The sequence below is a fragment of the Danio rerio genome, chromosome 12 (assembly GCF_049306965.1).
Source record: "Danio rerio strain Tuebingen ecotype United States chromosome 12, GRCz12tu, whole genome shotgun sequence".
Classification (NCBI taxonomy): Eukaryota; Metazoa; Chordata; class Actinopteri; order Cypriniformes; family Danionidae; genus Danio; species Danio rerio.
The window spans coordinates 24,860,456-24,876,073 of NC_133187.1; the positions used below are offsets into that span (position 1 = coordinate 24,860,456).

General features: G+C 36.5%; 2 protein-coding genes across 14 annotated transcripts in view; both read right to left on the minus strand.

Moving 5' to 3' along the window:
- Positions 1 to 13,949, minus strand: part of odad2 (outer dynein arm docking complex subunit 2) — a 126,549-nt gene extending 112,600 nt beyond the window's left edge. For 2 of the 12 annotated variants that reach the window (XM_073918467.1, XM_073918458.1), the window contains exons 1-3: positions 9,915 to 12,799; positions 8,874 to 9,540; positions 1,044 to 1,193 (exon numbers count right to left, since the gene is read on the minus strand). The gene's annotated coding sequence lies outside the window, so the exon portion shown is untranslated. Of the gene's footprint in view, positions 1 to 1,043; positions 1,194 to 8,860; positions 9,541 to 9,914 lie in introns of those variants that run through there. The other 10 variants (XM_073918466.1, XM_073918457.1, XM_073918456.1 and 7 more) reach the window with 9 other exon arrangements.
- Positions 12,951 to 15,618, minus strand: part of mpp7a (MAGUK p55 scaffold protein 7a) — a 207,739-nt gene continuing 205,071 nt past the window's right edge. For both annotated transcript variants that reach the window (XR_012387476.1, XM_073917350.1), the window contains one exon: positions 12,951 to 13,949. Coding sequence is in view for 1 of the 2 variants with exons in the window: in XM_073917350.1 (XP_073773451.1) it covers positions 13,908 to 13,949 (42 nt within the window). In the remaining variant the exon portion in view is untranslated. The remainder of the gene's footprint in view (positions 13,950 to 15,618) is intronic.

A 15,618-nucleotide genomic window follows, 5' to 3' on the forward strand; every position in this document is an offset into this window, starting at 1 on the left:
ATATTAATCAGGTGATGTTATTAGGCTGCTGTGCCATCGACTAATCGCTGCATTGCTGATCATGATTGAGGATCAATAGATCTGTCCTTCTCCTCACACGCAGTGATCTGAGTCGCGAACTTGTTTAAAGAGCCAAATTAGCAAGAGATCAGTTATCAAGATTAAAAAATCTGTAAAATCATCTTAGATTATTTAATTGAGATACAAAAAACAGACCTTAGGCCTACAGACTAAAGAAATAATATAAATTCTGTGATTAGTTCTGTAGTTCATACAGAGAAAATAACGTATTGTTTTCAACAAACTTTCACGTGTTTTCGAAAGCGTGTTTTCAGGCCCCAAAATGAAGTTGTAATGCACTGGAATGGATAGAAATAGTTCACTCCAAAATTTAAATAACCCAGTGACCTCAAGATAACCTAATATGAAATATATGACCTAAGTGCATACGACTTTCTTCTTTTAGACATATACAACAAGAATTATGTTAAACAAACCGGACTCCTCAGAGTTTATAAATGGCATGGTATTCAGGGTTTTGAAGTCCAATAAAGTGCAACCATCTGCCCACATGACTCTAGGAGGGTTAATAACTTAAAAAAAAAAAACTGCATATGCTGGCAAAGAACTGTAGGTTTTGATGCTGGCTTAAGCTAGCTCTTTGCTGGTGATATGCTGGTTAGGACCAGCAAGAAACAGTACCATCAAAGAACCAGCAAAAACCAGCTAGACCAGAAAATAACAGCATCAAAACTTTAAAAGCATATGAAAGGCCTCCTGAATTAAAGAAATGAGTTAGTGTAAGAAAAATGTCTTACTAGTTGTAGTTAAACCGTTTATGGTTTTCCAACATACGGAGCTCATCTTCTTCTCAAAGTTACACGCAATATAAAGAGTCGATATGATTTCTAACAGTGCAACCACGTCACCTGATTCACAAATCATGTTGAATGACATAAAATATCATCATTTATATATCTACGAGAGCGCACTACAGATTTATAGCCAAAGAGAATCAGAATTTGTGCAGTAAAGTACTGTACCTGGACCTCCAGCTTCAACAGCGGACATTCCCATTACCACACAGGGATGGAAGTCAACAGCAGTTCAGCACAGTTCAACAACTCCGTTAAACTCTACGAGCAGCCTGGAGCGTGAGCGACTTTGGTCACAGTAACGAACACCTGCAAAATCTGTCAGATAGTCGTAAAAAGGAAAAATCAGCAGGAGTAGATGGAGTGAGATAGACTAATATGAAGAAAGGCCCACCATGCTACTCTTCCCAGCTGTTTCCTTGTTCATGTGAGCAGATTCAAAACTGCAGATAAAGCTCTATAACAGTGAGATTGACTTGAGAAGAACAAGAAAGCGGATGACCTGTCATAAGCAATGAAGATTTGACAGTACGCAAACTCCACATCATCCAAAATTGAACTTGCAATCTTTCGGCGTGAACAAATCAGCTACATCTCATCCCAGACTCAATTCTAAATGCTACCGTTATTTGCTCATTATGAATAATAGCCCGTTTTATAGGGTGTTTGCACAGGCAGCTGTACAAGTTTGCGAGCGTGTGTTAATGTGTGTGCGTGCGCGAGCCAAAAGCGAAAATGCTTAAAGCCTTACAATGGTTTGATAGGCCAGACAGGCAGACACATTGAGGCAATTCAATGCCAAAGTCAACCTCGCTTCATTTTCAGGAGCAGACGGAGAAAGGCCTTGGTGCATCAGTGTGTTTATGAAGCGTTGTGTGATGGGATTCGCGGCTGCATTGCGCTCACCTCTTCGTAGTTTAGCACGAGAAAAGCTCCAGGACTGTCAAAATGGCTAGGATGGTTTAAGGAGACTGGCTTGTTGATTTATGACAGAAATTCATATTGCAATAACAGGTTGTTAAACAGGCGGGGTTGGAGAAATTTACTGACCAAGTATGTCTCTGCACCTGTTATTATTTTTTATTCATATTGGCTATAATGTTTGCTCACATGCATGCATTTTTTTTTCTAAGGTTCTTAAATAAAAAAAGTTACCTTTTCCAAAAAAAAAAAAAAAAAAACACCAAAAGCTAATAACTGAACCCCACAATATATATATTTTTAAAATATTGTTTCAGTAATAAAAGTTATACAATTAGTTTTTAATTGGTTTATTACTATTGCAGTATTTAATATCATTTTTTTTTTATTTAGTTTTTTGGTTTCATTTTATCTTGATGGTCTCTTTATCGTGCTTTGCTGAATTTAAGTTACATTGCATCTACATGCCAACTAATTCCCATTAAATTATAAGTAGACTGTTAGGTTGGGGTTAGGGTTAGTGTAAGTTGACATGTACTTGCTAAGTTTATTAAGTAGTTAAATGGGTGAAGTAGTCTGTCGAAAAAGCAGTAACAGCAGATATTAAGCAGACATTCCTTCATTCATTTTCCTTTGGCTTGGTCCCTTTATTCATCAGGGGTTGCCACAACGGAATGAACCACCAACTTATCCAGCATATGTTTTATGCAGTGGATGCCGTTCCAGCTGCTACATAGTGCTAGAAAGCATCCATACACACTGGGGGGGCACAAAGTAACACATTTTGGTTTTGGCCAAATAATGAACAAAGTAAAGGGGTTAGACAAACCATATTTTTCTCCTACAATTGAGCACTGGTTGTATGACTGCCAGACTAATGGTTTCTGTGCAGTATTGCCAAAAGTGCCAGGAGTAAAAATTTTACTATTTACCCTACCTGCCGGACAAGTTGTAGCAGACAGAGGCTTTGGTGTTACATGTGCACAAAAAGCCAGATTTCACACAATTAATTTTAATTCAGTTTACTTTAAATACTATACTTTCTCAGAATTTAACTCAATTTTATGTTTGTTTTTTATGTCAATTGTATGTTTTACATAACTCGTGTTGATTTATTTATCTGTTGGAAAAACACATTTGGATTTATTTGCATTATTAGCCATTATTAAAGCATTTATTTGCAGTATTGGCAATAAAAAAAACAATACATTAAAAATATTTTCTATTAAAAAAAATTTTTATTTAAAAAAAATTCTCAACATTACACTCAAAATTGAAAATTTGTTTTGTTCATTTAATTGGTGTCCAACAATGTGTGGCTTATTTGTAACACCCTGTTACAGAACCCCGCTGTGTCCTGTTTTCCTCAAAACTGGCTTGCAGTTACTGTGTGCTTATTATATCTTTTAAAATGGTTCCATCTACTAGCCTAGGAGACAGTAATCACAACAACATAAGACTTTACTTGCATACTTTCACAGATTTTTTTAAAATAAAAAAATATTGACTGTAATAACTCCGGGTGCTCCGGTTTCCCCCACAATTCCAAAGACATGCGTTATAGGTGAATTAGGTAAGCTAAAAATTGTCCATAGTGTATAAGTGTGAATGAGTGTGCATGGGTGTTTCCCAGTGATGAGTTGCAGCTGGAAGGGTATCCGCTGCATTAAACATATGCTGAATAATTTGGCCAATCATTTCGCTGTGGCGACCCTAGATTAATAAACGGACTAAGCCGAAAAGAAAATGAATGACTGTAATAAAAAATACTTTTATGCTGCAAAAATGGTTTCTTCTGTGTTTTTCATCCAAATTTTGTCTAACTTTTTCAATAATTGGCAGGAAGACATCTGCCGACACTATGGTGAAAACCTCGGAGCCATGCCATGGTTAACTCTGAGCAAAACCTTAAAACTCTGTCTTACACTTTACCCCGCTTTACTTTGTGCACCACACCCCCCTACACTGCAGCCAATTTAGTTTATTCAATTAATCTATTCATAGCACACATCTTTGGACTGTGGGGGAGCACCTGGAGGAAACCCAAGCAAACATGGGGAGGATTAAGCAGACTCAATACTCAAATGAGAAGTAATTGGCATGCAGTTTGAATGCAACTTAGTCAACAAAATGTGCAATAAAGACCATCAAAATAAAGTCTTACCATTTTTATAATATACAGTTGAAGTCAGAATTATTAGCCCCCCTTTGATTTTTTTTTCTTTTTTAAATATGTCCTAATTTATGTTTAACAGAGAAAGAAAATTGTCACAGTATGTCTGACAATATTTTATCTTCTGGAGAAAGTCTTATTTGTTTTTATTTCTTCTAAAATAAAAGTAGATTTAAATTTCATTCATTCATTTATTTTCTTTTTGGTTTAGTCCCTTTATAATCTGGGGTCGCCAGAGCGGTATGAAGTGCCAACTTATTAAGCATATGCTTTACGCAGCAGATGCCCTTCTAAATGCAACCCATCCCTGGGAAACACCCATACACACTCATACACTACGGACAATTTAGTCCATCCAATTCTCCTGTACCGCATGTCTTTGGACTGTGGGGGAAACCAGAGCACCCGGAGGAAACCCACGCAAGGGCGGGGAGAACATGCAAACTCCACACAGAAATGCCAACTGACCCAGCTGAGGCTCGAACCAGTGACCTTCTTGCTGTGAGGCGACAGCACTACCTACTGCGCCACCGTGTCACCTCCTAATTTATGATAATATATACTAATTTATACATATTTTTTACAGTGGGGAAACGGGTAAAAATAGAGAGACTAAAAAGTGAAAGTTGTTATTATTGCACAGGTGTGACCAGCCTAAGGCTCACCTGTGCAATAATCATTTGGTCTAATGAGCATCTTGATATGGCACAAGTGAGGTGGATGTATTATCTCAGCAAAGAAAAATTAATCACTTACACAAACGTGTGAACAATATTTGAGAAAATTGGTCCTTTTGTGTAGGTCAGATCATAAAAAAAGAGGGAGCAAAAATAAAAGTGTCGTGTTTATAGTTTTAAACAGTGTCTTTACAGATAATACCTTACCCATTACTGACTTCAAAAGGGCATTATCAACTGGCATGTTTTAGGATAATTTTCTGTAAATATTTGTAGTCACACTCTTAGTAATACACTTACACTTTCAGGATAATTACGGAAACATTTTAAACAAAATATTTGTCACATTTTGCGATCCAAAATCACAAGTGGCAGATAAAAGAAGAAATTTAAATTTAAACTATTAAAAATATGAATAAAATTTACTTCTTTTTTATTTTAAAGGTTAAAAATTGTTGGATAAAAGATGAATGTCCTATAATGCATTTCAAAAGCATAAATAAATGAGGGAAAATAAAAAAGAATAACATTAAATATGGCAAACTGCTAATTTACGGATATTTTTTTACAGCGGGGAAAAGGGTAAAAATGGAGAAACAAAAAATTCCTCAGAATTTCCCTTTAGATTTTACATACGCTTTAAGAACCTGTCCTTCATCTTTCTGCAGTTTTTCTTGCTCTAAAATAACAGTCATAACTTTCATGTCCACAGTATATACAACAAACACAAACTTGAGATCTCGAACCCAAGCCAGCACTTCCACAGGGCACAACGAAAGGTAAACACATTACAAATCACCGCACAGGGTGTTCGTAAAAGAGCCACACTATAAAATGGGGGCAATAAAGTCAATTATTTCTGCACTAAACTTTCTCCCTATGCTGAGAAAACAACATCAGATACGACAAAATGTTTTCTCTGTAACAATGAATATCAGCGCTCCGGCCTGGTCTGCTTTCAAACCTACAATTGTGGCTTTCGTGTGATGTGTGCGCTTGTCAAGCTGCTGTGTGCCTGTGCTTTCTTTGGAGCATGAGTCTGATTCTCAAATATAGATGTTAAAAGGAGATTTATGAATATATGGATTCATGGTTAAACAACCAATAATAGCTCTTTGTGATAGTAGCACATACTGGAGAGGGTTTTCTGGGCATTGTTTGTTTCTTTAATGTTTTTCATCGGCCTTCCACAAAACCCCAATTCCACAGACTACATCAAGGAGAACTTTTACCAGAACTTTAGAGATCAGATGGAATAAGCTGATCAAGCAACCTCAAATCATGTCTTTGAGGAAATTGTATCATCATAAATTAAATATTTACATCCATTTGGGAAGACGGATGAACACATAGGAACATTTGGACTTCTTCTCATGCCAGTTTGCACAGACAAGCAACATCACAAACTGACTTTTTTGCCCAAAAGTACTTGCCAAATCTGTCAAAATGAAGACCCAAATAGTAGGGTTTAAGTGATGTAGTGCACATTAAAAACATCAGTGTCTTAGGAGCTCATAACTTAACTCAAGCCAGATCATACCAGTGTTGCCAACTATTTTCAATGCAAAGACACTAAGCTCTACCCGAAAAGTTGTAAATTACACCATATGTCAATTTGCATATTACTGATATCATCACGTCCAACTGTTTCTGTTTGTTTAACAGCCTATGGTTGATAAAGGGGTATTTATTTGAACTACACTTGCATGTCAATTTAACTATTCATTCTCTCACAGCAAACTAATGGTAAGAAGGGTTATGTTTATTGACGCATACGTCGTCTGTCATGGTCACCAGTGATCCAGCCTGTGCAGATCACTAACGCAATAGTGATTCACCATAACATGAATTACATATCCAGTCATGCACCGCTCACTTGCACCTGTTCTTCATTCAGTTGATTACACACACTCACGGCTGGGAGCAACTAATGAACTGATTAGATGGAGTTAAAATACAGCGCACACACATCTCTAGGCTGAGTCTTGTTTATCTGTCTAGTTAAAATTCCGACAAGTTTTCCTAGCCCTGTCTTTCCATTGTCGACCTTAGCTTTGTTTGTTTGTTTAATTGTTTGTGTTGTTAGCCGCCTGGATCGACCACTCGCCTGCTTATTGACCTTTCTTCTTGATTTGCCTGCATGTTACTGTTTGCTCCTGATTGTGATCATTGGCTGCCTGACCATTCTCTTTATAATAAATCAAGCATTTAGGTCTGCAACTCAGTTGTCAGCGTCTCCCTTGTGACACCATCAAACTGATGTCATCAAAGAAGAACAGGCACTCCAAATGTCAAAGCAAATGGTCACACTAATGTAAGATTACCAAACTTATTTTTCTTTGAGTGGATTAACTTGAATGGATAAATTGTTCACCTAAAAAATAATAATGTGCACTAGCAAAATAAACTGTGCAAACTTTGAATTTGCACAAAATCTGACCATTTGCTCACACTCTGGAATGGCATTTAGGGCAATATATGGTTAGCCATGTCCTAAGACCATTATTTTGCTGTGAGTGAAAGAGAAGAGGAGGAGCGCAAAAATAAAACCCCATCCCCAACAAAACATTGTTAAAACAATTACAATATTTGGAAACACTTTTGGTCCATGTGAGAATTAGTAGACTGTCTGCTCAATATCTGTTGATACTGCTCCTTCAACAGACTTTTAACCGACTATAAGAAACTTTGCAAGTACATGTCAACTTAAACTAACCCTAACTCTAACCCCAACCCTAACAGTCAACTTATAATTTAATAAGAATTGGTTGGCATGTGGATGCAATGTAACTTAAATTCAACAAAAGGACCATCAATATTAGTGAGACCCAATATTATTTCAGGCATCACTATAGCCAACCAGCACTTCTACTTTCCAAATAATATATTGCAGCAAATATACAATTTTATTTGAAAAAAATTATGCTTGCTTTATTTTCTTTTATTGTTGTTTGAATTATCCTTGAGTTCAGATTACATGCATTTTCTGGCCACATTTTGACACATCTGGTATAAAGACTCTTTAACATTTTGAGAAAGTTATATAAATGTTGAGAACTATATTTTCATAGTACTCTTATGATGTTTAATTGTTAACATTCACATATTTGTAATTTCCCTAATCTACTTGATTATAAGCTGTTTGACTTCTGGTGGACCATTTAGGGTTAGCGGAATAAGTTGACATACTTACATATTTACTTTTAGACAGTAGATTATGGCAATGGACCAACAAAATAAAGCATTATACTGTATAATAAACAGACAGACTACTAATCTACAACTATTATACAACTATTGCTACTAATATATACAATCATTTGATGTAGTTGCAGTTTCTCATATTCAAAAGAATGTCTAAAAGGAACGATCAGCCAACTGCTTTCATGCAAAAGATTTAGGTAAGTTCTATGTTTATTAGATTCGTTCATTATTTTCAGTCTTCTGACTTTTTATATCCCCCCATCCCCCAAATCATCATCTTAATCCACACTACATATGCCTTGGTTTTCCCGGCTCTTTAACCAAAGACGGCTCCCCAGCGTCCGATCGTACACCCACACCTCCCCTCTCCTGCTGATAACTGGTGCGTCTACCATTTCAAAGGCATGTTTGAGCTGAAGCGCAGATCTTAATGCTCTTTCCTCTTTCTCTCTCTCTCCTTCGCGGTGTAATTATTATTTTGAAAGTGCGGTCTGGGGAGGCTGTCAGGGTTTGGCACAGTCTATGGCAGTAATGTGCCGGGTGTTTTAATACAGCTTGACTTCTGTTTTATAAACTCTGCGGGCAAACATCACAGGCTCTCGGGTTCTTTCTCTCCCTTTCTCCCCTGCCCTCCTGTCTGGATGAACACACACAGATGTGCCACTCTGTTTCTCTCCAGCATGTGTGCCTTGTGGTGTCGGGCTGTTTGTCTAACACGGTCATTGGTTAAAAGTTTAGGACCTAATAGGCCCGACGCTGCCACCGCTCTTGTAATTTAGTGGGGGGAAAAGATAGAGAGGAAAATAGAGAACAGAGAATGAGACCTGGAAGGAATGAGGAACCCATGACATGGAGAAAAAACAGAGCTCTGAAACAGTGATATCCCGCTATGGCACCATGGAAAAGCACTTAAAGTCACCGAAGACAGCGCTGATGTTTCCTCAGATCACAAACGCTGCCATGCTCGCTAAAAACGGAGGCTTGATCAAAGAAAAGCTCTCGATTTGTACCTCTTTTCCGTACCTCAGGCGTCTGCAGATGCCAGACACAAGCTGAGAAGGGCAAGCCTTGGAGGAATGGTAACTTGAAGGGCAGGTCTCTGGGGTTCAATCTTTTTTTTCTTGTTCTTGTTGGCCAGACGCCAAATAGGGACACTGAGTCAAGATCTCCAGCTAGTATCTACTCATCCTTCAGTTAGACGATGATGTGTTCACAGACAATGCAGGACAAATCTGAAGAAAAAAATATCATATGATTAAATTGATCAAAATACAACAATAAGGTTGCAATTGTTGCCAATTTGGTTAAGTAAATTAGCTGTTTCACACGTTTAAACATTTATTAACCTTGGAGTAAGAAAATAAAGTAAGTTAAGGTTTATTTATATAGCAGCTATTACAGACAAAAAGTGCTTTACAAGAAAAGAAAACCACAAAACATGTAAAAGATACCAACAAAGAAACCATAATAAAACTATTAAAAATGCAAGAACAGAAACACCAATGTAAAGCCAGCTCACCGTACTGTTAATTAAAAGCTAAAGTCATTAATGTTTTTTTTAGGTTTTAAGTAAAACTGATCCCAGAGTTATCAGTGCTGGGGGAGAGAGTTCCAGAGCCTTGGGGCCACAACACAGAAGGCACCTTGAGTTTTAAGATGTGTTCTGGCTACAAGGTGTTTGCAAGAGGACCTCAGAGACCGGCCGCAGGAGTAACTATGTAAAAGATCTTGAATATAAAGGGGGACCTGACCATGCTGAGATCTATATGTAATTACCAGAATCTAAACATTTACTCAAAAACTAATAGGAAGCCAATGAAGAGCATTAAGCACCGTAATGTGCAACCTCTTACAGGTGTTGGTTAAAAGCCTCATAGCTGCATTCTGCACCACTTGCAAACGCTCTATAGAAGATTTGTTCAGACAAGCGTACAGAACATTACAGTAGTCCAAATGTGAAGAGATAAATGCATGGACAAGCATTTCCATCTCTTCCTTTGAAACAATATTTCTGATTCTGATGTTCTGCAGATGGAAAAAGCATGTACGAACAACAGTCTTAACGTGATTGCATTATGCTGTGCAATAATTCTTGCATAACTGAAGTTCACCCTACTGATGACAATGTTGTTAAATCTATTCCAGTTCACATAGATGAATGAAAATTTGTTTAAAATGCTTCTCTATTAAACATGTCATGCAGATCAGTGGTTTGTAGTCATCAAGTACTAGTGCATACCTACAGACTGAACATCTAATACATCCATTAATACTGTAGGTGCACAAAGTCACTGTTTTCACAAAATAGCCTTTTTGCAACATTTGGTTACTGTGACCAGCCTAAGGCTCACCTGTGCAATAATCATTCTGTATAATCAGCATCTTGATAAGACACACACGTGAGGTGGATGTATTATCTTTGTAAAGGAGCTTGCTCAATACAGATTTAGACAAATGTGTGTAAACAATGTTTAAGAGAAATAGACCTTTTGTATGGGTCAGCTCATTGAAAATGGGAACAAAAACAAAAGTGTTGTATTATTATTTTTAACAGTGTCCTTACGGATAATACATTAGCTATTACTGGCTTTAAAATGTCATCAACTTATCAACTGGCATGGTTTGTGCTAATTTTCTGTAAAGATTTGTAGAAATTTGGAGTCACACTCTTAGTAATACATTTATTAATTGTGAAAGGGAAGCCTGTTTCCGGATAATTAAAGAAATTATTTGTTAAATTATGCGATCCAAAATCTCAACTAGCAGATAAAAGCTGAAATTAAACGAAAAAAAAAAAAAAAATAGTCACACTTTATTTTGCTTTGAAGCAAGTGACCTGACTTAAATCAAATTAGCCAAATTACTTTGGAAAAAATAAGCACCATGTGCCTGAAAGAGTGAAAAACTGGAATTGAGTGGAAATTCTGTGGGCACAGATTTCATGTGGCTCTTATGACTTTATTTTCCCTTCAGTCAGATCAGATAGTGATGTGCGCAGCATCTGCCTCTCCAACCCTAATTAAACGCGAACGCTCTCGCATGTGCTTCACAGCACCTCACTTTAGAAAGGGATTTCTACACGCAGGCCAGGATTTACTGCTTTAGTGCTTCCAGGCTTCCGTCAGGAGCAAAAGCCTCTTTTATGTTGTGTTTGCGCTGATGGTGTGTTACATGAGTCATCTCATGGGTGACACGCTTTAAAAGTTCTGAGCTGATGACAACCTGTTAGGGTTAAATATTGTTATGGGGAGGTTCATACACCCTTGAGGTATGTGCACATCATAGTGTTAAGGAGAGAGACCGGGTCATGCAGAAACCAGTCAGGCACAAAACTCAAAGCCACAGTTTGGTATTTAGAGTGCAATACTGAAGCTTGTGAAGGTTGACAGTAAGAATATTTATCATTTTGATCATATCATATCATGGTGAAATGGATTTGGAAATTGTTTATTTGTATTTGTGCTGTGGAAAGCTTTAAATGTTACAATTTACTGTTTTTTACATCATTGAATATCACATACAATAATTTTAGATTAGTTTCAAGAGTTCACACTCAGCTTATGATTGATAATAAAAGTGTTTGGCATGCTTTTCGGGAGAGAGCCCTGAGTTCAGAAGATTCTTGAGCCCGGGGCTCCCTCCCGTTTCATTGGGAGAAAGAGGAGTCTGAGGGTGCTTTCACACCTAGACTTTTGTTTCGGAACCTGTCTCGTTTGCCTAGTTAGCGCGGTTCGTTTGGCATATGTGAATCCAGCAACCGCGCTTGGATCCGTGCCAAAACAATCTGTCCGAGATCACCTAAATAAGGTGGTCTCAGCTCGATTGAAACGGACTCTGGAGCGGATTGTTTGTAGTGAAAAAGCGATACGATCCGAGCCTGGCTATATCACAGTGTTTTAATGGATATATAATAGGCATAAATGCCATTGTAAAGAGAGAATTATAAGTAGGGCGGGAGGACATTCCAGACATTCCAAGTCTCTCGAAAGTTTCAGGAGTCTCTCGCAAATTCATAGAGACTCCCGGATGCCCCCAAACGAGTGATAATCTTCCAGTAATCGCGCGTCTCCCTCATGGTTCTCAAATACATTGCGCACCCTTCTCATCCCAAAAGTAAAACTCGAAGTGAATAAAGTAGTCTCTGTCTTCTATTTTTATATAAACTATGAAAAACCACAAAAGCGTTCCTTTTTCCCATTCATTCATATCACTGACGCATCATAAGAGCTGAAACGGTTTGCTCAGTTCAGTCACAGCTGGAGAAAGTGAAACTCTGAATAAGTTAGCAAACCCAGATTCATACAATATTATAAGATGGTACTATATACATCAAAAAGTATTTGTTTTTTTTCTGTGTAACCTTTTGAAAAAAAAAAAAAAGTAATTTATAGTTGTCTAAAAAAAACTGTAAACAGAACATCACCCCAGACCATTTTCAGAGGCTGTCGAAAATTAACGCTAATAGTGTTATACATTTTTGTTCATTGGATCTCAATGTACTGTAGGCCTCTATTCAGTAGGCATACTCTATAATACTTTTGTTTTGTCTTTTTTTACTTGCAAAAATACCAGTTGCCATGGAAAAACATCTTCTTTAATGATTTACTAAAAGAAAAGTCACATACTTTACATCTTAATTTAAAACAAATTCTGGCTTAACTATCCCCTTGATTGGGATGGTCTGTTCTAAGCAACCTCACTGCAAACCCTGATCCATTCACTTTTGATTTACAGTAGTGGCTAATTAGTGTATTCATTTGTTTATTAGTACATATTGGGAGGATTTGCTCATCCTCTAATGACCGTTGGGTTTATGAATGGGGTTTGGGACCATGCCTCCTTTTAAACATTTTACATTTTCATATGAATTTGAATGAATAAGAGATTTTTCAGACAATACATCAAAAAGTTGCATTTCTTCATGAGATTTGCCTGCATGGTCAAGTGGTAAACAAAAAAAAAAAATCATATTACAACTTATGTTTTAGTTAATGTGGCATTGCATTCTGGGAATTTGAGACTGGGTCCCATTAATCTCTGTTTGTTGTATAATATACAGTATACACCGACTTGCAATAAACCAAGCATTTACACCAAAACGAAAGAAAAAATTACATAGAAAGGTTTTATTGTAGCAACCCATTGATACCCTGTCACCAATGCATAGGCTCATTAATTTATTTGGTCCACTGCCTTTGCATCTGTGCTTGGTTCTCTAGTCCCCCTTTTAATTGAACAAAATATATTTACACATTTATACATATTCTGAACGTTTGTAAGTTTAAAAAAGCATTACTATAAAATGGTTGACTTCTTCTCTGGGGATTTGCAGTGGTTTACATTGTGTGCTCTTGAGCGTGTCATAAAACATGCAAAACTAGCCATGGTGTAGATTCCCATTCTTTATACTCGTCACAAGCAAGACTTTCAAGCAGTTTTTAGGAGTCAAAACACTGACATGTTTGTTTGTTTTTGTGAATTGTGGGGACATTGCTTGGGAATAAGGAATTTTTATACTGTACAACATCTATTTTCTATTTTCTTTCTCCAACAATATCCCTAAACCCAACACTCATAAAAACACATTTTGCAGTTTAACTTTCTCAAAATGAGCTTTCTGTTAGATTTATAAATCTTTTGAAAAGTGAGAACATGTGGCATTTCCCTCGTAAGTCGTCCTCTCCTTGTAAAACCCCCTCACATACACACAAAACCCACTGCAATTATCCTATGAGTCTACAGTGGCTAATTTGTGCAAAGTATGTGTAATGTCAAAAATTGAGGAGCCTGCTAAACTAACAATTTGTGCCGAGGCTTGCTCTGTGTGTCAGTTTGTATGTGTGTGCATAACCTGCAGGATATTTGTTGGTTAATGATGATTGCGACGGTCACAGTTTCCTTCTGCATTGCCATGTCAAAGTCTGAGGAGAGACAGTCTTAGCCAGCCAACACTGTTCCCAATGATGATGATGCTGTGGAAGTCTGGAAAGCAGTCTTGAATCGTATATGCATTTATTTCTCACAGGTTTGACAAGACACAGTCCTGCAGTCTCCTAATCAAGCCTCTGAGCATTTCCATTGTGCAAATGCTTCCTCCAACTAGATGGGGAGAAATACAAATGAAAATTGTTAGTAAAAACTAGACACTATCATTTCAAATTTTGAGGTTGGGAAAGTAAAAAAAAAAAGTTTAAGAAAGAAAAGAGTGGCTCAGTGGTTAGCACTGTCGCCTTACAACAAGAAGGTCACAGGTTTGAGTCTCGGTGTTCTGTCAATTTGTCCTACCTTGTCAGATTATCCTAGTTCCCTCTTAAAATGTTGATAGCACATTTTGATGATGCAATATGCCAGAGTAAATTTTTAATGTGGAGTAGCGTAAAGCTGTAATATTGCCCTAACCTAGCTAAACCCTAAACTAAACTTCAGAACCATTCAAATACAGTGTTGGTAGCATAATCAGGTAAAAAAAAGTCAGGACACCGGCTGGGCTAGGAGGCATTTCTGTTTGGAGTTTAGATGTTCTCCATGTGTTTATGAGGGTTTCCCCCAAAGTCCAAAGACATGCTGTATACTGTAAGTGAATATATCAGGGACTAAGCTGAAAGAAAATGAATGAATGAAAGACGTCTCTTAGACCTTAGTAACAAAAAAAAAAAAATCTGTCCACCCAAAAGATCAATAATTTTCTATTTATTATATGCATGCACTGTCATGTGCCACTTTAAATGACTGAAGCTTGTTAATGCAAAAAGGATTCTGATTGGCTGTCAACATTTTTATTGTTCATCAACTGGTTAAAATTTTTTTTTCTAAATTGTGATTCAAAAAGTGTTGTTCTTTTGTGTCTTTATCATTATAATAGTAACATTAACTCCATTTTTGTTTTATATTTCAAATGATTTCCACATTTGTACATTTATCAGTAATCATCCTTTGTGAAGATTGCCCATTTTGCTCCCCAAAGCTGCATTCATTTAGTTAATAACACTAAAGGAAGAAAGATTTCTAATGTGAAAAATTATTTTAATGTAATAATTATTTTCTATTTTACATATTGAAAATGATATATTAAAAAGTATTTTCTACATCGCATTTACATTCTCCTTCAGAAAATATGTCATATCCTACTTGCTGCCCTAAAACAGTAATTTCAGTAATTATAATTTTTTTAAATTTTTGGATAATTGTATATTCTTTCTTCTGGATTCTTCAATTAATAGAAAGTTCAAAGCCTATATACAACTGAAGTTGAAATTATTAACCCCCCTGTTTATTTTCCCCCAATCAGGTTAGGGTAATTAGGCAGGGTATTAATAAATAATAATAGTTAATTAATAACAGTTTGTTCTGTGGACTATTTAAAAAAATCTATCCTAAAGGGGCTAATCATTTTGACCTTAAAATGTTTGTCTAGCCAAAATAAAACAACTAAGACTTTCTCCAGAAGAAAAAATACTATCAGACATACTGTGAAAATGTGCTTGCTCTGTTAAACATCATTTGGAAAATATTTTAAAAAGAAAAAAAGAACTAAAAGGGGGGCTAATAATTCTGACTTCAACTGTACATAATGTTTAATAAATATAGACTTCATTATAAGACATTGTTTAATATAATATTATAAATTTACAATGCTGATTTTGTAATTAAAAAAATATAACAAATATTTCTTTTATTTGCCTTAAAAATGGCATATTGATTTAGCTTCTGACACCCACTCAACTATGAGTGTGGTTGTTCTGGTCATGTAATTACCCTGATGTTAGAG